Source organism: Gopherus evgoodei, chromosome 6 (assembly GCF_007399415.2).
Source record: "Gopherus evgoodei ecotype Sinaloan lineage chromosome 6, rGopEvg1_v1.p, whole genome shotgun sequence".
Lineage (NCBI taxonomy): Eukaryota > Metazoa > Chordata > Testudines > Testudinidae > Gopherus > Gopherus evgoodei.
The window spans coordinates 11,586,458-11,614,409 of NC_044327.1; the positions used below are offsets into that span (position 1 = coordinate 11,586,458).

Below are 27,952 nucleotides of genomic sequence, written 5' to 3' on the forward strand. Positions count from 1 at the left end.
AGCGCCGTGCGCCGGCAGGCTGTAGGTGGCGATCGCGGCCGGGAGGCGGTCTCTAATCGGCCGCGAGGAGCCGCGCCATGGCCGCAGCCGCCCGCTGGTGCTACCGGGGGGACCCCCAGGAGGCCCAGAGCGCCCCGCTCGGTAAGAGTCGCGCCCCTGACGCTGGGGCGGAGCAAGGGCCGCTCTCCGCCGCGCTGCGCCCCCAGGCGCACGGTCAGTGCCGCTGGCTGCGCGCCCTCCTGCGCCACGCGGTGCGCGGGGGCCGGCTGCCCCCAGCAGCCCGGGAGTCGGGGCACCGCTCTCTGCCCTGCACGGGTCTCGGGGGGCGGCGGTGTCCGCTGAGCTCGGGGTGGGCGTGTAGCTGTGGGCAGGGGTCTGCCTGCCCGGTGCCTGGTTTTGATCTCGGGCAGGGACGTTTGTTGGCTCGGATTTAGGGGCGTTTCATCCTTCCCAGCCAGCCTGCTGGATCTCCCCTGTGTTCTCCCGACCCTGAACCTTGTAGAGACGAATTCTGGGGGGCTCTTTCCCCAGGCAGGCTGCAGAGCCCACCTTGGTCAGATGAGTCCTTTCTGCTGGCTGCCCCTTCCTCCTGCTTGCCCGTGAAGGGAATCGCTCTGCTGCCTTCAAGGGTGGAGGGTGAAGCCCTCACCCTGGAGTTGTTCTGTACCTGATGGCTATGAGGACTGAGGTGCTACACTGGCCTGGCATGCACCACTGTGCAACTGTACTCAGTTTTTGGAGGTGTGACAAAATATTAACCTGTGGGATTTCAAGAAAAAAATGCAGAATTGTAGCTATTAAATACATTCTTAAAAATAATCAACCCTAAATTAAAGTCAGTGAAAGGCAAAGCTAGAAGGCAGTTTTCTGGAGGGCAGGCTGCTTGTCTCTAAGCTGCTTCTTTGCTGTGTTTTGACACCAGCCTTCTTATTACAGTGTGGTTTTTTTATATCGCTTTCACTGTGCTGCATTCCGGCCCTGCTCCAAGAAAGCAAATGACTGCATGCATGTGCGTGGTCCCTTTGAAGTCTGCAGTCAACATCGATTCGTGAACATAGAGATGAATGGAACATTATACAAATAGTCTCTGAGTGCTGAGGTTAAATTCAGGGAGCTGTGTACATCCAAAACATTGTTTAAATTCATAGATTCCAAGGCCAGAAGGGACCATTGTGATCATCTAGTCTGACCTCCTGTATAACACAGGCCAAAGACCTGCCCCACAGTAGTTCCTAGAACAGAGCTTTTTGAAAAAACATCCCATCTTGATTTCAAAATTGCCACTGCTGGAGGAATTGTGCACTCTTCAGGGCCTGTTTGTGACTGTTTGTACAACTCCTAGGACAGCCGGCCCTTATCTCAGTTGGGGGAAAATAGTAGAATCTTTCAGATCATGTCTGATGACATCCTTCTTTAGGGTCAAGCCTTGGTCTAGCCTTGCCAGGGAGATTCTGTGGCATCTTACTCAGGACAAATCACTACTGTCTCGGGTGTAGGGCATTAGTGACACTCTGTTTGCTTTACACCCATAGCGCAATATGAGGTCCTGTCTATACTCGGATATTGAGTGGAATAACCACTGCAGAGTAAACTGTTCTGCAGTAGATATTCCAGACTCGCTTCCTGTGTGGATACTGTGCCATAAGAAAAGTCACTTTATTCCAGAATAATTACTTGGCTTCCAAAGTGGAGTAATTATTCTGGGGAAAAAAAAATCACTTGTATTCTGAAATTAACTCTGACATAACTCAGGCTGCCCAAAAGTCTCATTAAAAACAGCCTCTTTCTTGGCATTGTTATAAATGTTTTTATTTTAAACATATCAATAATCTTTAGCTGTACTGTTTCAAATGCTTTCTCTTTGCAAATTTATTCCAGTTCAATTTTCAAATGGAAAACTGCGGAATTCCGAAAACATGGATTTTACTTTATACAAAAGCAAAGATACTACTAACCCCAGAAAAAAACACCAAAGAATCTTGGTAAGTTTGTTTGTTATTGCACAAGAGTTCTGCAGTGAACTATCAGATCCCTGTTTATTACCATGTTTTTGTCTTTGTCAATCAGGAGATTTTTGCCAAGAAGTATTGAAAAATATGTTAAGGGACACAGAAATTAAAAATCTTACTTTTGTATATTTTTGTAACCTGCTACTGTTACAAGTATAACACCTAAGATTACAAGAAATGAAAGATATTGTATGGATATAAAATATGTAGCGTTATAGTGAATAGCACATTTTGGAAGATTATCAAATCTTTTGTTCATATGTATTAAATCTTTTAAGCAATTAGACATCAAGATGAGCTCTAATGTGGTGGCAGATTATCCCTCATCTGCTAATTTGGAGTTCTTGTACCTTCCTCTGAAATATATGAAACTGACCACATTTGGAGACAGATATTGGACTGGATGAATTTTGGGTCTGATCCGGTCTGTGAATTCCTATGGTTCTGGGGTGAAGGAAGATCTCTGTTTTTGTCAGGTTTCTGTTTGTGCATTTGACATCCTGTTCATGGACAGTCATTTTCACTGGTTCTCTTGTAAAAGGGGATAGGCCCCAGTCCTGAAATTGGATCTGCATGGCGCCCCATTGTTCCCAGTAGGGTCCGCTGGCATGGATTTGATGGTAGGAGCAGGGCTTTAGTTGGGCTATTGTTTTGTGGGTGTTCTGACCCCCCCCCCCCAGCAGTGGAAAGGAAAACATTAAGACAAATGTGATTGTAAAACATCATAAATTAGGAGAAGGGTTTAAGCAGATGTAGTAACTGAAAGTTTTTAACTAACTTAGAAACAAAATTGGCTAGATTTCAAATTGGTGGTGGCTACTTTCTCTTTCAAGAGGCAATGAACTATCCATGTGAATTAAAAACAAAACACAAACCCCAAAATTAAACCATTCAATTTTATGGTATTTTATGAGATTCTGGACATGTCCAGACCCTTATTTCAGCTTACAGGGCTGAGAGACTGTTCTTAGCAGCAGAAATCAGATTGGAGTGATGGAAAGTGGTAGCAGAAGTTTTATTGAGAAAAAGCTGCTGCTTGGAACAACGGTGTGGGGGAAAGGGGGAAGAGCGTTTGCCTGTAGCTTTGAGTTAGCCTGCTGTGTGCCATGTTAATATGAGGAATAGTCTGTGCACTGATACCTGGAGCTCCTCAATTCTCTAAAAAGTGTGTGTTCTGGAGTCTTTAGTCTACAAAACCACAAGATGTCAGTGTAACCTTCAGAAGTAGTACCGAGTATTAGTGTGTTGACAGGTATGATTTTGTTTTGTCAAAGCAATTCATGATCAGACAGAATGAACCTAGCACCATATAGCTTACCAAACAATGTACTTCAAGTATATTAATACCAGTTATATAAAGGGATGGTAACAGGGTTCAATAATGCAGTACACCTGAAGTTTGAATTGTTCTGGCTCATATGTTAAATGCAAAATACCATTGCAGTAATATAGTTAAGCTTACCGAATTAAACACACAAAGTCATGGATTCTGAAAGTAATATTGACTTGCCCGTGTTGCACATACTGTACGTATTAGGCTATATGGTTAACAGCATACCTAATAAAAATGTAAAGCTATTAGCTGCAGAGTAGGCAGGCTAAGAGGACTGCAAAAACCATGTTGCATTTTCTGATTTCTTTCATGTTTACATTTCTAACCTTAACATTTGCATCGCTGTAGTTTTTGTTCTGACTGAATTCTCTTGTATGAAAGTTTTGCTTGTGTTGGCTTTAGTGGAAAGAGAAACAAGCCAAAGGCCAGAAAAGGAAAAAACCTTACCTGAGTTATTGTGGAGTTACGCAGTTAGTACTACTGAATAGTATACATGTGGTCAACCACAAACTAGGTAGAAATTTTGTACTGCATATGTACGAAAGTTCTTTATTTAAATCATTTTTCAACATAGGCCCTAATCCTGTAAACTCTCCAAAGTGGCTGCATCGCACTCAGCTTTTGGGACTGGGGACGGAAACTGACGATGCAATGAAGTTTTAAAGTTCAGCTATTTTTGAGTCCAAGGGCACATAAAAAAGTCCAGGTTTTCAAAAGCGTGTGTGTATAGTGATAGTGTGTGCTCGTGTGTATTAAAATTACATTTTGAAAAATCGCTGAATTAATTTTACTTGTGCCGCCACTGCCCCAGGAATAACCTTGAAGCTGAGGCAAAGCACAGCAGTTTTCAGTCCAGGAGGAGAATTTAATTTTCAGGCAGTTATGAGCAACTTACAATGAAAGGCTGGATGTAACTTTAACTAAAGCATCTGAAATAACACTTTAAATTTAATAGCAAAGATGGTTAATTTCTTATACATTTTTAGCCCTAACTAGTTACAGCATTTCTATTGCAAAACATCACATTTAGGTTTAACTATTGCGGACAAGACATTCTAGCTCTGTTTTTAAATTCCAGAGTTCACAACAGTGCTAAGAATGCTCAGAAGTTAACCACAAATACTATTCGAACTATGAAGGCAATAACTTCCACATAAAGTGGTCTTACCTTCCTTTAGGTGAATGTGGAGGTTGGGCTCTTTCAGTGGTAAGAAATATTGTTTCTTTTCAGACTTTCTTTGGGAAATATTGGTGTGGTGTTTTTAGTAGAATTGATGAGAAAATTTCCCTAAAATAAGACAAGTTAAAAATGTCTTTTGTTTGGAGAACTGGTATCTGATACCTAGGAAAAAAGGACTTAACAGCTCAGTTAGAAAGTTCAGTGCACATGGAGAATTTGTGTCACAAGTACCTCCTCACTAAAGTTACTTTTCTTTGTATTTTAGACTACGGAGACAGACAGGCTTTCTTATGTGGGAAAAAACTTCGGCTCAGGTATCCTGAAATGTAACTCCCTATGCAGGTATGGGATGTGTGCAAAGGAGGAGGGAAAGCAATTGTTCTGTTTACTTGATTCTTCTCTTAGCCTTTTCATATATGCTGTTTATAAATGCGGGGGCAGATTTTCAGACAAGCTCAGCTTCTGCTGAGGATCAGAAAGAAAGATGGTCAGATTTTCAAGAGTTCAGCACCTCGCAGCTCCCATTGCTCTCAATCAGAGGTGCTGAGTGCTTCTGAAAAATCTGGCTATGCAGTCTATGTGTACATCAGGTTAAGAAGATTTGGGTTAAAAAACAAACAAATGGTAAGTAAAATCACCGAGGAAAGACACTGATGTTGCAGAATCCCGTTTAATAACCTACCCTTCAAATTTGGCAGAATCTGTACATGATCTATGCAGAGGATTCCTTGGTCTTCCATGATCACTGAGCAGTTGCAGGTCAGCAGCTTGATGATCTATTTGACTGTTCCATACACGGCTGGTTCTCAACCTTTCCAGACTTCTGTACCCCTTTCAGGAGCCTGATTTGTCTTGCATACTCCCAGGTTACATTCACTTAAATGACTTGCTTACAAAATCAGACATAAAAATACAAAAGTGTCCCAGCACAGTATCACTGAAAAATGGATGACTGTCTCATTTTTACCATATAATTATAAATAAATCAATTGGAATATAAATGTTGTACTTACATTTCAGTGTATGGTATATAGAGCAATATGAACAAGTTACTGTCTGTATGAAATTTTAGTATGTACTGACTTCGCTAGTGTTTTTTACGTACCTGTTGTAAAACAAGGCAAATATCTAGACAAGTTGATGTACCCCTTGGAAGACCTCTGCATATTTGCAGGGGTACGCATACCCCTGCTTGAGTACCACTGCCGTACACCATAAAGGGAAACACGCATGAAGTGATGGTATTTTCATTGGGAAGAATAAGAGAAAGATAACAGATGCTGGAGCATCCAGGCCAATGTTAGTAATAATAATGTTGTTTTATCAAGTCTTGCTTGATCTAGGAACTGTAAGTAAGGGAACTTCTGGTTTTGATAGAAACCTTTGGAATTAGTGGATCCAGGAAAAGTCAACTGCAAATAATCCTTTCCTGTTGAATCCATTAAGGGTATCTGTTCTTCCCTTGAGGCACACTGACATTCCCATTAATATCAAGGGAAGTTTAATGTGTGTGCAGTCGGAAAGAGGAGTATCCCTGAGAGACACTGTCGGGTCAAATTCGAGCCTAAATTTAGGTTTTGTTGTATATATAAATAGTGAGAGAAAAAGAACAAAACAGGCTTTTTACCTGACTTCAGGCAGTAGTCCTAACAGTACAACTAGGTTTGTTTCCATAGGAACTGAATAATAAAATAATGTAAGGCCCCGATCCTGCAAAAACGTATTCATATGCTTATCTGTGAGGAATCCTATTGAAATCAGTTGGTAATTGGATGTCCAGATCCCTAAGGTGGCTGTGAAAGTTCTGCCTTAGATGTGGAATGTGCAGAAGACCTAGAACTGGATTTCTGTTCCTCCAACTAAACTGATTTTTTTCAGGCAGATGCAGCTAAAACATTTGCCTGTGGTGCTCACAACTTGAACTTTGCAACTAGTTTTGTCTTAGATTTAGAGAGAGGTTTGTTTTAATAGACAGCCTGCATTTTGGGGTCAAATTTGACTTGATGTGCCTCTCAAATTTAATATATACAAATGCAGGGTGAAAAAGGCGAACTTCAGAAATCTCTGTCAAGTCTGAGTCCTAGTCCGATCTGTACTGGGAACAGCTGCATTGACCTACATTTGCTGATTCTGTGCCTCCTAACTGCTGAAATATTGATGGGCAATGTGAGTGAGAAGAGAATAGATTAGCTCAGTGTTTGGTTTGGATCATGTGAGAGTGTAGCAGGGGGATGCTACTTCTAAACTTGAGGCTCTTGATGTGCCTGGGTTTTAATGATTCGATTAAAATCAAGTCCCTTTCTGCTACTCACCACTTTGTTAAGCCGTCCAAGAGCGGCTGTTGCAGGAAATCCAGGACTAAACTAGTCTAAAAGGTGAAAGAGATTGATTACATGCTGGTCATGTATTTTTTGTTCTCCTCTGTCTCAAATGAAATGAGGAGAGCTGTGATTTTAATTTTGACAGAACTTAATTTACAATACGGTCATTGCAACAAGACTCTAGGGGCAGGTTTTATGCTTGTGTCTGGAGAATTAAATTGAGACCCAATTAGTCTAATGAACATCTATGCTACAAATATCAATGATATGCAATTTTGTACGAACGTAGGACTCCATCTCGTAGGAACACTCATAACGTTGGGCATGATTAAGAGACCGTTTGAATGATGTAATCAATCCTTGGAACAGCTGCTGTGAGTCCTAGACATGTGCCTGGCTAATGTGATGCCAGTTCTTGAAGCTGGAGGGGTGGAAACGTAGCTTCCTTAGGTGTGAAGGTCACTGCACCTAGGTGAGGACACCTGGCTAGTCTGAGTAGAGTGCTCTTTTTCTTTCTCAGGGTTTTTCTTTGTTTAGAGGCTTCAGACCCCATTCTTTTAAAAAAAAAAAAATTCCTTTCCTCTCCATTCAATTTAGTTGAATGTGTGACTCATTCTTTTTGTCTGGTTGAAGGAGCTACCAATGGCATTGCTGTTCTCCACAACCGGAAGACAAGGCGTGGCCTCCATAAAGCTTCTAGCAGTTACTCATCCATAGTTGTTCCTGAAGAGACCTCCGAAGTTTTATTAGCTACTAGACTTGTATTTTTGCTCTTAGTCCCTGTCTAAACCCTGTGGAGACACTGAATTCAATTTGAAGCTGGCTTGTGTCGATTTGGCTTAGCTCGATGATGCACTGTTGAACTACATCAGTTTGAAATTACGCCTTTAGTTGAAGTCCTCCCGTGAAATAGACAAGGCAGTAACGAGAATCCCTCCCTCAGCTCAGGACACCTGAATGTCTGGTGTAATAGCGTAGCCATACTTGGTCCTCACCAAGTCAGTTCCAGTTTTAAAAATAGTAGAGAGAGGGGCGGACCCAGCACAAGACGGCTGAAAACCGTGCCAAACGCAGCGTAAAAAGAATATCCTCAGCTGCCAGGTGGATGAGAGAAATATCCAGCCTGTTCCACAGAGTTATGCGAAATATGGGAGAAACACACATTTTCTCAAGCCATGCGGGTCTGGCAGCAGCAAAGTTAACCACTCGTCTTCTCCCTCTGAACTGCTGGCTGGAAAGAAAGGGAGAGCTCGATCCCTTTAAAATTAACTGTTTTGGTCCTGCAAAAATATCTGTTTTCTCACTAGCGGAGAAAGTAGAGTCAGTTTCTGGGAAGCTGTCACACTTAGGTTTTAGTGTAGACATGTCTATGCTGGCATAGCCTCCTAGCACAGACACAGGTTACGTTAACAGAAGGGGTCTTTCTTTCAATGTAGGAACACTGCTTCCCCAAACAGAAGCACTCTTCTGTTGGCATAGCTGCGTCTACACTGCGGGTTTGGTCATTGTAGGTATGTTGGCTGGGGGTGTGATTTTTTTCACACCTCTGACCAACGCAGCTAATCTGTTGTTAGTTTTAAGTGTAGCCCAAACCGTAGGTTCCAGGGGCCATTAATAATCGGAAAATGGTCACATGGAATCTGAGCTTTGAAAAGAACCAACAAATTACAGCAAACAGTTATTTGCCTGAGGACCAAGTCAGGGTTTGAAATATCCATATCCTCTGAAATCCAGATAGTACTGATCCTGAGCCCAGGCAGCCCTAGAAAAACTTCATTCTTAAGCTTCTGAAACCAGACACCACACCTAATGAGATCCTGTTTAGAAGAGGTCCTTAGAAGAGGAACAGAAACAAGAAAGAAAATAGAAGATGACACTTAAGCATCTCAACACCTGTTTTGTGTGCCTGGGGGCTAATTTAGATGCCTTAATTTGAGACTCCAGGGTTAAAAATCAGGCCTCCCATATGACTTTTATGGAATTCATTTTACTGTGAAATTCTAGTTGTTGTGATTGGGAAAAATTGGTCCCTGCTGAGGCAGGGAGGGAGGAGGAGGAGGAGGAGGGACATGAAGAGTACCATGCCATATAATATTGTGAACGTATTTCACTTACCATCATCTCTGGTTAATCATTCCTTGCTGTGCTCTCCATAGGTACTTTGTTGGTGTGTTAGACAAGGACGCTGGGCAAATGGAAGTCTATAATGCTGAATTATTCAACATGCAGCCGTTGTTGTCAGGTAAGTAAAAGTCTGAACTCTCCCACCGACATCACGGTACATCTGTACTCAGTCTGCTGCCTATAGTTTGGCTCCTGTTTCCATCAGTCCAACGTCACGGATATTGATCCCCGAATGAAAGAGTGCAAGATGATTGGACAATGCCCCCACAAAACACTTTTTTCCAGTGCTTTAAGGAGCTAGCCACAACTCTCCCTTTTACTGCTTTCCACATTGCACGCTCAGAGGTGATGTTTAGGAAGAAAGGGGCGGGGGGGAAGTTAGATTAAATCAGGATGGAAGGTGGAAAACATTGAATTTAATCCCAATCAACGGTTTCAGGTCGTGTTTTGGTTTCATCGTCTTTTGTGTCTTCTGCTTAGGAGAAGGCTAGAACTAAACAGGCCTGGAGACTGAATCGCCACTTTATGGGAAATCAGATAATCCCCGGACAGCACAGTTCTTCAGCAGGGCTGCTTTTATTGCCACAAGCTTAGAGGGAAATATTCAGTATCCTCAATGAAACGTTTCCTTGGTGCACTAGGTGATGCTGATATTGGTATAATCCAGGACACCCCTTTTGTGATGTATCAAACCAAAGTATTAATGCCCTTTGTAGTAACATGACCGCCCAGTCTCTCTCTTAAATGCTGTCCAGCATTTCGCTTTATCCTTTTTTAAATTATCGAGTATCAAGCATGAGAGCTTGAGAACTTGCATGCCAGGTTCTGGCACAGGGCAAATGAAGACATACGTATTATGGACTGCAGTAGCACAGTCATACCTCATGGACTCATTTTTGTTCTTTTTGTAGATGATGTAATAGATGATGACCCATCAGATTATCAAAATAAATCCTACAGAGAGAAGGTAAGTTTCATTTTTTTCTAACATAATCACTGGGCTATCTTCAGTAAACGATACTAGTCTAGAAATGATTTGTTCACTTTTGCCTTTAATGGGTGTAGTTCAACTGTTTTAATATGCTCTGAAGCTGGGCAACAGGTTTTCAGTGGTGTAACAGCAGCATTTTTATCATTATTGAAGCTTTGGTGGTGGTTCTATGAACTTGCTAAATATTAAACAGAGTAATGGCTACCAAAATGCTGGGCTGTATTCACTGATTTATTTTAAGTTTACCTAGAGCATGTTCACAAAGAACAAGTTTAATGTTAATTGTTCTTTGACAGGGTTAGTGGCCTGGTGGGGGACGTGGCAGACATGATCGATCTTGGTTTTTAGTAGGGGTTTTGGCACAGACCCACATGACATTCTTATAAGCAAACAAGGGAAATGAGGAATAGATGAAATTACAATTGGGGGTCGGTGCATAACTGGTTGAAAAATCCTATTCAGTGAGTAGTTATCAATGGTTTGCTGTCAGACTAGGAGGCTGTATCAAGTGGGCTCCCACCTGGTTTATTCTTGGATCCAGTACTGTTCAATATTGTCATTAATGACTTGGATAATGGAGTGAGTAATATGCTTATACAATTTGTGGATGACACCGAAAGGGGGATTGGGGGGCGTTGCAAGAACTTTGGAGGACAGGATTAGATTTCAAAAGGACTTTGACAAATTGAAGAATTGGTCAGAATTCAACAACATGACATTAAATAGAGATAAGTGCAGAGTACTTCACGTAGGAAGATAAAAGCAAATGCACAACTACAAAGTGGGGAATAAGTGGCAAGGTGGTAGTACTGCTGAAAAGGATATAGGGGATATAACAGATCTCAAAATCAATGAGTCATCAGTGTGATGCAGTTGCAAAAAAGACTCTTACTCTGGGATGTATAAGGAGTGTTAGATGTAAGACTCAGGAGGTAATTGTCCTGCTCTGCTCGGCACTGGTGAGGCCTCAGCTGGGATATTGTGTCTGGTTCTAGGGGGGCATGCTTTAGGAAAGATGTGGACAAATTGAGGAGAGTTCAGAGGACAGCAACAAATATGATAGAAGATTTAGAAACCTGACTTTTAGGAAAGATTAAAAACATGTTTGTTCTTAAGAAAAGAAGACTGAGGGGGACCCTGATAACAATCTTCAAATATGTGAAGGACTGTTACAAAGAGGACTGTGATCAATTGTTCTCCATGTCCACTGTAGGTAGAACAAGAAAATAATCTGCAGGAAGGGGATTGTAGGTTAGGTAGCAGGAAAAACTTTCTAACTCTAAGGGCAGTCAGCTCTGGAGCAGGCTTCCAAGGGAGGTTGTGGAATCCCCAGCAATGGAGGGTTTTAAGAACAGGTTGGACAAACACCTGCCAGGGATGGTCTAGGTTTACTTGGTCCTGGCTCAGCGTTTGGGAGCTGGAGTTGATGACTTACTGAGGTCTCTTCCAGCCCCGTAGTTCTATTATTCTAACCCTTAAATGTAGACAGATGGCAGGTCAGCGGTGACTTACACATGTCCTTCATTTTATGCATGGTGGATGGTCTCATGGAAGACAGGACGACTATCTGCAATGTGTAAAGTTAAGCACGTGCATAAGTCTTTGCAGAATCAGGGCCTTAATCACTATATAGGAGAGGGAGGAAATACATTTTTGTTCCAATGTAACTCTATTGTTACTGCTTTGTAGTTATAACCTGATAACCCTTTTGGACACTCAAAGCAAAAGTGAAATTTACAATTTTTAAAAAGGGAGCTCTAGCTTTCCCATCCCTCTGTATTTAGTTACTGTACATTGAATAGAATCTCTGTCTATGATCTTGTCTAGTGTTCCATTCAATGATGGCCCACTTACATATGGGCATTAGGCCATGATCCTGTGGTCAGATTCAGGCAGGCGGACACCACTGTCAGAATGGGGTCTGAAACCAGAACATACTCGGAGATTTGCCCATGTAGATCCATTTGCGGGATCATGGTCTTAGTTTGCAGCTTATTGTCCAGATTCACTAGCACTTGGTCATTGTGGGGGCTGCATTCTGCCATACTGAAAACCGTGCATCCCCTCTTTTTGTTTTTAGTGACTCGTTTATTCTGTACTTGTTGGCTTTTTAAAAAAAAATAGCAAAAGCAATCTCTGCCTTGGACTGGACCGTAATTTAAAGGCTGAGTTTTCCTTTCATTCATACTGGTTAACACCAGTAGAGGAGCACCCCTGTAACCGGGCAGGGAATTTGGTCCTACAGGTCTATAAAATGTATTTCCTTTCCTTTGAAAGGTAGAATCCAATAGCAGCCCTTCCTATTCAGGGTGCATTATATCCTGCTTCCCCCCAACACCTTCCAAAGGGGACATACCTCTGTATCTAGGGGCAGTAATTGGACCAGTTTCTTGTGCAGATGGATTCGTGTATTGAAGCCTTCGGCACCAACAAGCAGAAGCGAGCCCTGAACTCTCGAAGGATGCACCAAGTTGGCAGTGAGACTTTAAATGTGGCTGTGACAAAAGCAGCAGAAAACATCATAGAGACAAAAGGTGTTGCTGGTAAGTAACAAGAGTGATGCAGAAGAGCAGCAGCAAGCCTTCCTGTTGGGTTTTTAGAGACTTGCTAATTCATTGTGTCTGTTGCCTCCTCTGATGTATTCAGAGGATTCACTCACCTCAAGGACTAGGGGAGGAAGAGGCGGATTTGCCTGGAGTGTTAAATGAAGCAGAGTGGTGAACGCTCTAGTAGTGGCATTGGAGAATTTTGAGCAGCCACAAACTAACAGATTACACCTCTACCTTGATATAACGCTGTCCTTGGGAGCCAAAAAATCTTACCACGTTATAGGTGAAACTGCGTTATATTGAACTTGCTTTAATCCACTGGAATGCGCAACCCTGCCCCTCCAGAGCACTGCTTTACCGTGTTATATCCGAATTCGTGTTACATCGGGTCGCGTTATATCAGGGTAGAGGTGTACCATTCTGGGAGAGAGTCGTGCAGCCCTCCCTGCGACAAGCATGCTGAAATCAAATCTTCTAGTTCTGATCACGCTGCTTATAAATTGGTGAATCATACATTCTGTTCCTCGGCCATCTCAACTCTCTGGTTGCAGAGGGTCCTGGAAAGTTATTCTCCCCATCAGTCCTGTGAGCTGTTTGCGTAGAATGTTAGTCTACAGAACCTGTCACACTTTATTCTTTAAAGAATGATACCACATCAGGCCAGCATAAAGGACCAGCTGACCCCAGAGCTTTAAAACCGACAAGCTAAGTCACCCTGTCAGTCCTGCGGGTCTGGGCTTTGGATCAGACGTGCAGCAGAAGCGAAGGCTGCTCTTGCTCCAGTTCCACAGTATGGTGCCACCGTGTTCTTTCATGCTCCAGATGGGGTTTTGCGAGTCCCCAGAGTTGTGAGCAATGAAGCGATGACAGTGGCATAAAACTGTGGAGAACCACAATGGTGAATTAGGCTCTTTATTAATAGTAATATTATTTCAGTATTGCATGGAGATTGGGGCCCCACTATGCTAGGTGCTGTACAAATGGACAATAAAAAGACAGTCCCCATCCCTCTTGTCACTTGGAGGTTACATAGACACCTGTCAGATGGTCTGGTGTACTTACTCCTGCCTCAGTGTGGGGCATGGAGTAGGTGACCGCCTGAGGTCTGTTCCAGTCCTCCATTTCTATGATCCCAAAGAGCTCCCCGTAGGAGAATGCACTATGTTCTGCACACACATGATGCTCTGCGTACCGTAGCTAACTCTACTTGCAGAATCATTGTCATGAGTTTGATTTATTAGTCATTTCAAAAGCTTCCAAGATCCACCCCCCCTCGCATTTGGAGCTTTAAAACTCTAGCCAGAAGAGTTACGTTTTTTTAACCAAGAATTCCCTTGGCATAGAGTGACCCTAAACACAAGTGTTCGCTTTGTGGCTCCATTCACGTTCGCATTGGCTCAAGCACTCTCTCCTCTCCTGCTTGCTTTGAAAGCTTTAGTCAGTGACGCCGCTCAGGATGATTTGCAAGATGTCTCCCTCTTCCTACCTCCCTGCCAGGAAGATGCTGACAAACCAGAGAACATCTACAGGTTTGAGGACAGTATCCTTTATGGGGCAAAGCACTACTTTACCCAGCTGAAAATACAGAGTTAAAGGAAAAGTTCAGACTCGGGTGAGCAGTAGAGTTGTGTGTCATTTGAGAGGAGTAATTTCTGTTCCTGAACAAAACACTGGGGAGAGAGGATTTGAGAGTGTGCCTGAGGGCTTTGGGCCTTTAAGTCACACTCCAGCCTTTTGGGTGGCGTCTCCCAGAAGAGATGATTTTGTGCGTTCCCCTGTGTGAATGTGATGTAGATGTCAACTGTAAGTGTTGTGGAGGGTATTAAGGGGAAGCAAAGGATAGAATTTGGACTGTTGACCCTGTACCAGGAGAGATGCTTCATCATGGAATCAAAACCTACAGAGACATTAATCCTGGCTGGCTTCCAGTCCCTGTGATTGGTGTGCCTTCCTACAGTACCTCTCCCCGTGCAGCGTTAGTTGCTGCTCTCAGATATTAGTGGTGGTTCTTGCTGTGAGCAGTCGCGCAATGGATGAAGTGAGCCCTTTGTGTAATGTAAATCTACATGACTTGCCTACTGTACAAGGCTGTTGTGACCCATAATGGTCGTTAAGGGCTTCTAGAGCCTCAACTGAACGAGCAAAGTGTTCTTTATTATTTCTTAAAACCTCTTCAGTCCTCTCCCCTGCTGAATATGAAGCACTGCAGACTCCAGCTGCAGCTTTCGTTAGCATTACCCCTGAGGAGATCCTTAAGAAGACAGAAGAGAAAAGGTAAGGATGCTCTAGGCTTATTGATGGGGCAAATAGAGTGGTCAGTTCCTTGTAATGAAATGAGTTGAAAAAACGAGTAGCTCCTCGCATGAAGGAAAACACCTGTACAACTTAGTTGACTTGTAGGAAGCTGTGTATCCCTAGTGGATTTTCAAGACAGATTTCATTAGAATTATTCCGCTGTTTCATCTGATGGACCAGTAGCCCCAGGAATCAGCAGATGCATAAGCTCAGTGCTGTTTCAAAACCCCGTTAGCCAATTGGAACCAAATCACGAGATAGAAGAATTAGATATTTAACATTCATGAAGGATAAGTCCATCAGTGTCTATTGTCCAAAATAGTCAGGGATGAACCTAAGCCTTTGGCTGCCAGAAGCAGGACTGAAAGACAGAGGAAGAATCACTCGATAAATTGCCCGGCTCTGTTCACTCCCTCTGAAGCATCTGGCACTGGCTGCTATCGGCCAACAGGATTCTGAGCTAGATGGCCATTCTTATGTTCTTACGACCATTTTCTACTGTGGCTGGTAGGTTTATGTTTGTTCCAAAAAGGCTCATTTCTTTCTTAAAATAACATGTTCCCTGATGTAATAACAGCCCCTTAATACTGACTTCAAAGTTGTGGTTCCGACGCTCTTTATCACAAGGTGGGATATAACCTGAACTGATCTGTGAGCCCTGCCCCAGTGGGAGGAGCTGCAATCTAGTAAGCAGGCTGAGGGATGACTCGGGGCGTGGATCTGTGTGTGCAGAGTTTATAACAGTGAGAGCTGGGGCATCTAGGAAACAGCCCGAAGCCAAAAGCAGAGTCTCTGGCTGCTTGTGTAGGTGCAGCCAGGATGGCTGCTGTTTGGGGGAATGGGAATAAGAGAAGTGTAAGGAACTGGCTAGCAAATAGGAAGAGATGAGGTTGGATAGGTAAATGTGAACAATGCTGGGGGCCAGAGGAGGGAGCTGGGTGGGAAATCCCAGGGTCTGAAGACTAGCTAGGATATTAAAACGAACAGGAAGCAAACGGTGATTCTGAGCATGGGTGCAGATGGCCTCATTCTGGGCACTAAAAACAAGGAGTTCTTGTGGCACCTTAGAGACTAACACATTTATTTGGGCATAAGCTTTCCTGGGCTAGAATCCACTTCATGAGATGCATGGAGTGGAAAATACAGTAGGCAGAATATATATACACAGTACATGAAAAGATGGGAGTTGCCTATCAAGTGGGACGTCAGTTCTAATGAGACAATTCAATTAAAGTGGAAGTGGGCTATTATCAACAGGAGGAAAAATCATTTTTGTAGTGGTAATCAGGGTGGCCCATTTCCAACAGTTGACAAGAAGGTGTGAGTAGTAGTAGGGGGAAATTAGCATGGGGTATATACTATCATGAGCCAACAATGCCCCTCTGCCAGGTATATTGGCCAAACCGGACAGTCTGTACGCAAAAGAATAAATGGACACAAATCAGACGTCAAGAATTATAACATGCAAAAAACAATCGGAGAATATGTCAACCTCCCTGAACACTCAATAACAGACCTAAAAGTGGCAATTCTTCAACAAAAAAACTTCAAAAACAAAAGTGATGTTTCTCCTCCTATTGATAATAGCTCACTTCCACTTTAATTGAATTGTCTTGTTAGAACTGACCCCTCACTTGGTAGGCAACTCCCATCTTTTCATGTACTGTGTATATATATTCTGCCTACTGTATTTTCCACTTCAAGCATCTGATGAAGTGAGTTATAGCCCACAAAAGCTTACGCCCAAATAAATTTGTTAGTCTCTAAGGTGCCACAAGGGCTCCTTGTTTTTGCTGATAAAGACTAACACAGCTGCCCCTCTGAAACTTGTCATCATTCTGGGCACTGTTCTAGACAAGCTGCTGAACAGGGAACACGTTGAAGTTTGGAGAGTTTAGGCAAGGGGGAACCATAAAGTGGAGATGAAAGGCCTGAGCAGCTGTGTAGACCACGGATGAATGCAGACTGTTGTGCCCTGGTGAGGTTTGAGGTTAGAGTAGACAGGCTCACAGGTTGGACAGCTATTGTCCACCATATTAGTACACTGTAGGATCATCTGCATTCCTTTTCAGAACAATATCTTCCCTGGGTGGAAGTGTCCTTCTCGTGACTCTCTCCTGTCTGGTCAGAGAATACTACTCCTGCCTTTCATCATTAAGCATTAGTGCATTTAAAGGTTCTAGGTAGAGCACGATAGGCTAGTGGATGCTCTGACAAAGGAATACACACGAGGCCAGGTCGTCTGCTGGCGTAAATTGTCTTTGCAATGTCAAAGTTAGTGGAGCTCTGTAAATTTAAACTAGCTGTGGAATTGGCCTTATTTGTGTATTCCTTACACTCGGGCATCCCCTGTCCTAGTGTGCTGTACCCCAAACCCCATTTCTTTATGCCCTTTCCTCTAAGGGATGTTCCCTCTCTTCCTTTTAGCCATTGCTCCTTCGTTCTAGAAGAATTGAAGTCCATGCCTCCAAGTGAGGACAGAGCGGACCATAAGGCGCGTTGTCTGTGGTTTCTGGATGCCCTTATCAAGTTCAGTTTCCAGAAAGTGATTAAGAAGAAATGTAAGTTAACAGCAGGAGTATCTTTCTGTCCTACTTACCTTTCAGCTGTGCACTGGGGTTTGTATTGTAACTAATGGAGTCTTAAATCCAGAAAAAGAACAAAAAATTCCACCAAGATGACAGATGAGTGCTAACAGACACCGGTAACAGTTTGATCCCCAGGTACACTTTTGGGCCAAGTTTAAAATTTTTAAAGCAGTCTAAGGCAGTCAGGCAGACGTTCAGCATCCAGAGCTCTTTGGAATGCTATGAAAATCTCAATCTAAAAATACTGACGAAAAATGAAGCCCTCTTTTTCCCTACGAAGCCTGATACTGAATCTGCATTGGGGGCGGGAGGGGGAGTAGTGAAACATGTGCAGTTAATGCCTCAACAGTGAACAGAGTGCAGAACAAATCAATACATTCGTGTCCCAAACGATCTTCCATTTAGAAGTAGAAATGGCATTTTCTTATCAGTAAAATGTACGTTTTCTTGAAGTTATAGAAACCCCAATAATTCAAGATTGTAAACTTGCCATTTTAATTCATCAGTGACTGCCATTTTAAATCAGGGTATTGCGAAGACCAGAGTAACTCCTGTCAGAAATGCTCCAACTGAATATATTTCCATCAGGAAATGGCAGTGCATCAAAAGTGACACAGTTTTGCGGAAGCATGTCTCTTTCAATGAAATTTGCGGGGGAGGGCTGGAACAAGATTCCAATAAGTTCCAATTTATTTTTCAAAACAGGATATTTTGATTTCCTATTTTGAAATGACTTGGTTTCAGTTTTTTTCACTTTATACATAATGTGACAGTTTAAAAGGTAAGAATTCAGAATGATTTTTTTGGATTTTAGCCAAACTAAAAGTTTCAACCTGAAACAATTTTATTGGAAATTTGTTGTAAGAAATTTTGAAATTTTTTTGTTTGGCTTTGTTTCTGGACAGAAACAATTTAGAAATCGTGAATTTCCCACCAAGCAAAAAATCCAGCTGGGTACTGGAAGTTATTGCAGCCTTCTGCTATCATACAATTTTCCCATCCTCTGCATGTTGAGCAGATTACTGGGAAGTCTATTGGGGTGCGGCTATTGAACCAAATAGTCTTTCATATGTTGCTTTTTCTCATGCTGTTATCAAGAAGGTCTTTGCAGGTTGGTTGGTTGGTTTGTTTAACCGATAAACACAGTAAATGAAAAAGCAGTTTTTCTTTCCAGGAATAAAGTGATTTATTTCTTCAACTCTAGCATTTCTGAGTTGTTACATGAAATAACACATGGCAGCCTCTATCGAAGCCCTTTGGGACAGGGACTATCCTTTGGTTCTGTTTGTATAGCTCAGTGGAGTAATCCTGGTCCTTGAGCGGGCCTTCAAGCTGATACTGTAATGCAAATAATCAATAATCATGTGGAAATATGAAGATTCCAGCAGCTGGAGATTTAAGAAAAATGCCAAATATCATGAGACATTTGATGAGAGCTTGCAGAACTGGGGGTATCCCTTATTTACAAGTTTATCCAGCCTTATTTTATTTGTACGTTCAGTCTCCAGCCGACTTCAGCTCCGCTGCTTCCAACTAACAAGCTCTTTTGAACTCTGCATCCAAAACAATCTTTTAAAGGTGCCGTAATGACAGTTGTTTAATGCTCCTCAGAAAACATTTAGGTGTAGATTTTCAAAGGGGATTTGGATGCATAATTCCCATTGTCTTCTGCAGAAATTGTGCTTCTCAATCCGCTGGGCAGGTTTGAAAATCTCAGCTTTAGACTTTCTATAGAAAAAACTTTCTTTAAACATCCCCCTGTCATATTGGGAAGCCAGACATTCTGATGCACAGGAGTCCAAAAGTCAAAGTGCTGTGAAATAAAAGTGAAACTCACCATTCTAAGGCCCAGTCTATGCTCAAAAGTTAGATCGACCCAGCTACATTGCTCAGGGGTGTGAAAAACCGCACACTCCTGCATGATATAGTTTAGCTGACCTAACTCCTAGTGTAGACAGCGTGAGGTTGATGGAAGAATTCTTCCATCGATGTAGCTACCGCCTCTCAGAGAGGTGGATTAACGATACCGTTGGGAGAACCCTGTTTGTAAGCACAGGTAACGTCTACACTGAAGCACTACAGCTGCAGGAGCATTTCAAGTATAGACAATCCCGAAGTGGTGAAAAGGAAATTCAAGTTTTTTTGGAAAAACTATTTAAATTTTAATAACCTTCTGGTAATGGAAACTCAGATAAGGAAGGAATTGTATCATATTATTAATAAATTAAATTACATTAAGTATTAATAATACAAAAAATAGTGCTTAGGAGTCCAAATTATGGACCAGGACTCCGCTGTGCGAGGCTCTGGACAAACAAAGAACAAAATGACAGTCCGTAGACGGTACAGAAGCTTGCCCTACATTCTAGGGGTATAATTTTCGAAAGCTTCTAAGTCCCATTTTCAAAAGTGACAGGCCATTAGGAGCCTAAGTCTGACTGAAGTCAGTGGGATTTAGGCTTGTAAGCACCTAAGTCTCTTTTGAAAATGGGGTTTAGGATTGTCAATCATTTAGACACTGTTTGAAAATCTTACCCTAGATGCTCTCAGTAGTTTGTCAACATACTGGTTTATGTATTTTTAAGTTGTTCCCTTAAAGATGTCAGAGGAGCAGTATAAAACGAGCACAGCGTTATAATAGTTCTTAAGTGTTAATTTGAATGAAGCCCCATGATGTTCAGAATGTGTGTTTATCATTTCATTGCAAAAAGTTTTTTCTTTTAGATGCACTGGGCCCCGACTGTCCACACGTCATTAACAGCAAACTCATGAAAAACTTCACGGCCCTGACATACAACAACGGCAGGTAGTGAATAGTTTGTTGTTTTGAAATTGATGTTCGTGACACAGGAAAGTTCAGATCAAGGGATCATAACTGTGCCCCCACGTTATCAGGAAATCCTCTCAACTGCCATATAAAGAAATCTAAATTATTGGCATCTTCCCTGCTTAATGCCTGGAGATTTCGGTATAGAGATTTTTCTGTGGAGAAAATGGAAGGGGCTGTCACCATGCTGAGCAATCATCTGTACTTCAGGAGGTGATAGTGTGGAAACTTTGACTCTCGTTCTCCTCTGCCTTATGCCAGTGTAAATCAGGAGTGGGTTGGAAGGGACCTCAGGAAGTCATCTAGTTCAACCCCCTGCTCAAAGCAGGACCAATCCCAACTAAATCATCCCAGCCAGGGCTCTTGTCAAGCCTGATCTTAAAAACCTCTAAGGAAGGAGATTCTGCCACCTCCCTAGGTAACCCATTCCAGTGCTTCACCACCCTCCTAGTCAAAGTTTTTCCTAATATCCACCCTAAACCTTCTCTGCTGCAACTTGAGACCTTTGCTCCTTGTTCTGTCATCTGGTACCACTGAGAACAGTCTAGATCCATCCTCTTTAGAACCCCCTTTCAGGTAGTTGAAAGCAGCTATCAAATCCCACCTTATTCTTCTCTTCTGCAGACTGAACAATCCCAGTTCCCTCAGCCTCTCCTCATAAGTCATGTGCTCCAGCCCCCTAATCATTTTAGTTGCCCTCTGCTGGACTCTTTCCAATTTTTCCACATCCTTCTTGTAGTGTGGGGCCCAAAACTCACCAATGTTGAATAGAGGGGAATGATCATGTCCCTCAGTCTGCTGGCAATGCCCCTACTTATACAGTCCAAAATGCCGTTAGCCTTCTTGGCAACAAGGGCTCACTGTTAAATCATATCCAGCTTCTCGTCCACTGTAACCCCTAGGTCCTTTTCTACAGAACTGCTTCCTAGCCATTCGGTCCCTAGTCTGTAACAGTGAATGGGATTCTTCCGTCCTAAGTGCAGGACTCTGCACTTGTCCTTGTTGAACCTCATCAGGTTACTTTTGGCCCAATCCTCTAATTTGTCTAGATCCCTCTGTATCCTATCCCTACCCTCCAGCGTATCTACCTCTTCCCCCAGTTTAGAGTCACACCAGTATGAGAGGAGACTCTGATCTGATGGCTTGTATTTTAAAATCAGGTATTTTATTTAACATAGTACAAAGGCCAGCGGTAAAATGCTCACAGGCATCTGAGTGACTTAAGAACCCAGTCCCGTGTTTAAGAGATCATGCTACTTGGGAGCTCAAGTGCTATTGAAACTCACTGGGGGCTTGGGCTCCGAGGTCACTGGGGCACTACTGAAAATGCCACCCCTGTCTACACACACGGTTGCACCAGTTTAACTAAATTTGTGATTTGAAACTGAGGTAATAAGTCAATGCAGCTTTGTACTCAGAAGCTCTTCAGTCAGTTTAAATCTTGCTTCTGTCAGATTTCAGGGGAAGCTAAACTGATAAAACCAGTTTGAATCTGATTTAAATCTTACACTGGTATAGCAATGTTGGTTACAGGTGTGACTTTATTTTATTTTTTATTTTTTAACTGACACAGCTATGCCGGAACGAGCCCTAGTATGGATGAAGTTATACTGGTGTCAGAGCCTTGCCAGCGTAGCTTCTCTCTTGTGGAGAACCAGTGTCAGCTAAGATGGCAAATCTTTATGCAGATCTGAGCTGTGTCCACACTTGGAAGGTTTGCTGGTATAACAATGCTGGGGTAGCTGTGCCAGCAGAACCTTTCCAGTGTAGACTAGGCCTATGGGTGCCCGTATAGGGGCCTGTGTCAGTTTAACTAACCCTATTTAATGAAGTGTGTGTGTGTGTGTGTGTGTCCCCCTCCCCCCAATAGCACATCTGCCTGGGGCCTTCTCTTTCTGAAGCATCTTACAGGCAGTAGTGAATGAACCCTGCCAGCAGCCCTGCGACAGTAATGCAACATCATTGCTGCCTTGGCAGGGCAGACTCTCTGCTCCACTCCAGCAGCACAGTGGAAGGAAAGACTTGCTATATCTCGTTGGCTGGGGAGTGGTGCAGGTCCTGTGCACCCTCCTCCCCCATTTCCAACCCCGGGGAGCATGTCAGGCTAGCAGGAGGCGTAGCCAGACTGTGATGCTCCTCTCCAATCTCCTTGGTCCTCTCAGCATGATGTTGCAGAGCAGAGAAGCTAGCCCAATAAGTGGAGGTGTAGTGAATTGTGCAGTGTCAGCAGCAGTAAAGCTGGGACTAGAACCCAGGAGTTCTGGCTTGTGCCTTAGACGGGGCTAGCCAGGAGAAGACCCCTCTGAGTGGTAAGCAGGAGAGCGCACACTGTAACCTTCTAAGGTACTGCCAGGGAGCTCCAGCTGCCATTGTACCTCCCAGGCCAGGACCCTGTGGTGCCAACGTGGTGCAGGCTGGTCCCAGAACACTAAACTAAAGCACGTTTAGGACTTCACCTCTTCCCCATGGTACATGCCTGTGTTGGGGTCCCCAAAGCCCCCCGCTGGGCCTGCCTCTGACCAATCTCTCCAGTTTGCAGCATTAAAAGAAAAGTTCTGGACGCTGGTCAGAGCTGTGGCACTGGCTTCTGCTCTTCTTGGGCACTGGATTCTTTGCCTGCTGGCCACCGATCAGACCTTTCAGCAGTTGAGTGACTGCCAGCAGGAGGCGCCAGAATACACACATTTAGTACTGCAGAGGTTTGACTTAGGGAAGGCTGTTCAAAGGACATGGACACATGGAAAGTAATTAAAATAAGCATCTGCCGGGGGGGTGGGTCAGCTGTGGAGCTGTTTTAGTTAAATAATATTTCCAAGAAGCTGCTTGAATTTTGTTGGCTTCCACCTAGGTGGCTGTGTGCAGAAGGGCCACACTTTTTTGCTTTACAGGCATCGTCTCTTCACAACTTCATGTTATCGGCATTACTATGAAGTGCCAGGCAGTTTTGAACATAAATTTGCCACATTAGCATGAAAAACAATCCTCTAAACCCGTCTGCCCTGCGAGCTGTGTTGATTTATAACTAGAGCTGGGTGACATCTTTCAGCCCATTCGATTATTTGATGAAAATTGCAGTTTTGGTCGACCCAAAACTTCACAGATTTGACACACACAGTTTTTCAGTCCTTCACAAAAGGGCTGGTAGTGGACATAGTGCTGCTGTTGTCACCAGTATTTCCCATCCCTTTTACTAGGAATATAATCCCAGGTCTTGCCGTCGGATGTTATGCCAAAGGGTTACGCTTTGGCTCTGTTAAAAAGTGTCACATTTTGTTTCTCTCCCATTCCCTCTTATTCTCCAGTATCCAGAATTTAATTTCTGCTTCGATGAAGGCTAAAATTACAGCCTACGTCATAGCCTTAGCGTTGCACATTAACAACTTCCAAACAGACCTGACTGTGCTACAGAGGGACATGAAACTCCGCGAGAAGAGGTGAGTGACGTTTCTGTTAATTGTAGGAGCACCCACCATGCAGTAATTTAAAAAAAATTGGGGTGGAGGGGGAAGAAGGCAGCACTGGGGGGTTTAGTTCAGTTCCTCAGTTGAGCAGTTGGATGTTTAGTCCAGATGCTGCCCTGAGTACCATGCAGGCTCCCCCCGTTCTTGTCAGTGGGGTGCACCCAGGCAGTGCTCAATGCAGGATTGGGGTGTAATTGGGGTCATTTCTAAAATAACGAATAATACTGAGCTCTTGTCAAACACTTTTCATCAGCCGATCTCAAAGCACTTCACAGAGGAGGTTGGCATCCTTGTCCCTTTTTACAGATGGGGAAACTGAGGCACAGAGGGAAAGTGACTTGCCCGAGGTCACTCAGCAAGCCAGTGACAGCCAGTAGAACTCTGAGTCTCAGTCCAGTGCTCTGTCCACTGAGTAACACTGCCTCTGTGTTTTCCAGTCTATTCTCTCCTTCTCACAACAATTGGGAAGCAGAATTCTGACTCCCTGCTGGGTCTATGATCCGTATTTAATTGCCAGGAGGCAACCGTCTCTGTCATAAAGTCTGGAACTCAGGTTTTGAAACAAAACCAGTCGTGAGCACATGCCCCCTTGGCCCAGCCAGTAATCCAGTCCCCCCGAAATGCCTTGCCTGGGCCTGGTGCAGAGGAGACGTGTTTTCCTGAAATTTGGGGAGGGTAATTGCACCAGCCTCAGGAGATGAGGGTTTGGCTAATTGGGCCTACCAAGGACAACTGTGGTGATTTGGAGGGGGCAGGATCGGGTCCTTAATGAAGAACACTTGCTCATATTTTCATTGGGAAGTTACTTTCTAGCGCTTAATTTTCCATGGGACAAGAAATATGTCTGTGCCATATATACTGAGTATTGAGTGTAAAGCCTGTCTTTATCAACACGTCTTAATCAGGGCCTGATCCAGAGTCCATAAAACTCAGAAGGCTCTTTCCACTGATCTCAGAGGGGTGTGATTCAGGCCGTTAGAGAATACAATTATGATCATTTCTTGATTTAATCTAATGGACTCGCTTGGGGAATCCTTGACCTCCAGGTTGGGGAGACTGGCTGTTAGCACAGAAAGCAGCTGCATAATACCATCTGGAATTGAAATGTATTAGCCCCCGGTCAGCAATTTGAGTTCAACCATGCTTGGCTTGCTGCACCTTGGTGGGAGAAATAGCAACTCCAAGGACATGCTTTGTTGCTTGACCTGGTTCGTAAGGATGACCCTTCCTGACAAGATCTCTAAAGATGCTATTGCAGGGTATGAAAAATCCATCTCGAGATCTGTGTCCTGCAGAATTAACAACTTCAACATGAAATCAATTATTCCCCCTAACAAAATCCTGCAGAAAATAATGAAATGATTTTCGACTAGAAAGGTTAAATTCCAACGGCAAATGGAAGCGATCCGATCTGACTTTTCGCAGGGTGACTCCATTGTACATGTGGCAGTGGAGGCTATTGCTGATTCCAGTCATTTTGCTGTTTGGGACTGATGTGAATAATAGTTTTAATGGCAGTGTTTGAAGCCAATTCAACCCCATTTTTAAAGATGAAGTAAATGGCTTTTGGAAAGGTCATGCTGCCTTTTGGGAGCCGCCTCAGGCATGATAGATTCTTGATTTGCTCAGCTGTCTTTTTGGGGGATTCTAAAAAAAATGAGCACAGAGAAGCAAAAGTCAGAGTGAGACTCAGACTGGAAAAAGGCCACTTCTTTAATCTCCTTGCAAATGGCATTCTTTGAAACACAGATGCAAAGCTTGCATTGGGGATCAGTCAGAATTCCTGAAAAATGTAACTTTAAGTGAAACAATCTTAAACAAATCCAATTTTCCTGTAAGATTTAATGTAAATACGGGGGATGAGGTTCCAAGATAATGCCTTTTGTCTGCCCCAAAAAATTATGTACTGTGGCTGGGAGATGCCCCTGGCTTACCCCACACAGGCACAGCCCACTGCAGGCAAGGATGCTAGGAAGCGCCTTTGCAGCAGCAGTGGCAGCTTACCCGGAGAAGAACCGGTGCCGACTTTGCTGGGGGATGCTCCAGGCCTGCCTCTTCTCAACCCCACTCCACCTCTCCCCGGAGCATGCCATGTCCCTACTCCTCCCCCTCCCTCCCAGCATTTCCCCTGCTGGCTGTTTGGTGGCAGGCAGAGGTGAAACAGCTGTTTGGTGGCAGGCAGAGGTGGAAGTAAGCCGGTCCGGTCCGGCATACCGGCAAGAGCCAGTATGCTATGCCGGACTGCACCAGCTTCCTCGGCGGGGATTTAAAGGGCTCCAGAGCCCTTTAAATTTCCCTCCACAGCTTCGGCAGCCAGGCTGGGGCTGGATTTAAAGGGCGCAGAACTCCCGCAGCTGCAGGGAGCCCAGAGCCCTTTAAATCCCCCCCTGCAGCTCTGGCAGCCAGGCTGGGGCCATGATTTAAAGAGCTCAGAGCTCCCCACATCTGCGGGGAGCCCAGAGCCCTTTAAATCCCGCCCCACAGCTCTGGCAGCCAGGCTGGGGCTGGGATTTAAAGGGCTTGGGGAGCCATGGAAGCTCTGGGCCCTTTAAATCAATGCCTGAACCCGGCTTCCGGAGCTGCAGGGTGGATTTAAATGGCTTGGGGCTCCCAGCCACAGCCGGTGCCCCAGGGCCTTTAAATCTTGAGGCCACGCCTCTTCCAGTTGAAGCCACGCCCCCTCAGGACTCCGGCAGTACTGAAAAGTCCTGTAAGTTACTTTCACCCCTGGTGGCGGGGGAAGCGCTGGGAGGGACGGGGAGGTGGCAGAGAAGAACAACTTGTGCAATGCTCCCTTGTAAAGTCACTGCTCTTCCACAGAATCTTACAAGCAGTGGACAGAGCAGGCAGCCAAACGACATTATAAGGAGCATTGCACAACTTTAAAAGAGCATGCTCCATAATGGAGCAGCGACGTAACTTTGAAACAACATTAAGCAGGAGGCTGTTTAGTGAGGAGTTACTGTACACTCTAAAGTGACAGTCTAGGACTTTTGCTGAAACGGGCAGCTTTGTTAATCACATTCAGATGCTCCATGTGCCACGGGAGGGATGAGAAATTGCTGTGATCGTTATGTTCAGGACTGATTTAGTTCTCTGAGTAAGGATTTTGCATCCCTGATTTAAAAGTTATACGGGTTCTTGCTGACATGTTACTGCTTTAACCTGGGAGGTCTCTTAGAGCCCATCAACGCTGCCCCCTGGACTGCCAAAAGGGTTTGCAGTTGAGCATCACAGGACATCCTCTCTCTTTCCTCCAGGTGCTGAGTGTCTGGAAATCAGCTGGGCTGTCCTGCAGGGCAGCATGCAGTGCTGTCAGTAAATAAATGCCTGAGCAGTGACCCTGTTACAAAATGTAGATTGCTTTTACTTCATCGCTCCCCAGCCTGGCATGGACTGATTAACTTTCACACACTTGGGATAATGAGCCACTAAAATAAAGCAACAGGCTATTTTCAAAGCTGGGCAGGCCAAGCCCAATGGCTTTCCAGCCTCTCCACAAAGTCCTGTTGCTGTAACTTAGCTCCTGATCAAAATCAACCCTGCTGTTTCCACAGTGGGATTTTATAGTACTGGATCTGCCATCACACGAGGAGATGCATATTGCCAGTCACTGCTCCAGAGAACAGCCCCAGAGCCACGTTCCTGCTTGCTTCTGACCTGTTTCTTGCACCTCCGAAGTGAAAGCCTAATTGCTCTGATCCAGCGGGATGCCTTGTGCTACTGAGTGTCTGTGATTTGACATAGGAATGTATTCACTGATATGAGTGTTTTTTTTATTTTTGTCAGAATACTGGAGATCGCTAAAGCCATGAGGCTGAAGATCTCCAAAAGCAAGGGGCCTTCAGGACTCACGGACAATGAAGACCACAAGTTGGCCACCCTCTCTCTACCCTTACCTGTGTACAAGCCAGCTGGGAGACAGCGGAAGCGCAAGAAGATGACATAAAAGACTACTGTGCACGTCAATCGGAGGAGAACGCCGGCTGAAAGGGCAGGGCAGGAGCTTCTGCAAGAACAAAGCTGCCGCCAGTTTCCTGATCCCACTTGGAAATCTGAGCTCCAAGAAGGGCTGTTGTGCCAGATGGTGGCACTTACCCCCTTGGCTGATCATAAGAATGGGTTTGGGCTGATGTGCATCTCTGTAATCAGTCCTTTTTTGAAAATAAACCAAAACCCTCTCCTTCTTTCTACACAGCTACACCCTGCTTTTAGGCGATATGGGGTGGCTAGGAGGGATGAAAGGATAGGAGAGGCCATGCAGACCTCACAAA

The 27,952-nt window shown here is 44.1% G+C and overlaps 1 protein-coding gene across 1 annotated transcript; it reads left to right on the top strand.

Moving 5' to 3' along the window:
* The first annotated feature begins 53 nt into the window (after window positions 1-53).
* On the top strand, window positions 54-27,875 carry POLR1E (RNA polymerase I subunit E). Its single transcript, XM_030567081.1, has 12 exons — window positions 54-141; window positions 1,879-1,982; window positions 4,788-4,864; window positions 9,000-9,085; window positions 9,879-9,934; window positions 12,357-12,501; window positions 13,940-14,047; window positions 14,685-14,781; window positions 17,230-17,363; window positions 20,115-20,196; window positions 23,520-23,651; window positions 27,468-27,875. Exons 1-12 carry the CDS (start codon window positions 78-80, stop codon window positions 27,625-27,627), a joined length of 1,245 nt encoding a protein of 414 aa, XP_030422941.1. The 5' UTR covers window positions 54-77; the 3' UTR covers window positions 27,628-27,875.
* The last annotated feature ends 77 nt before the right edge of the window (window positions 27,876-27,952 follow it).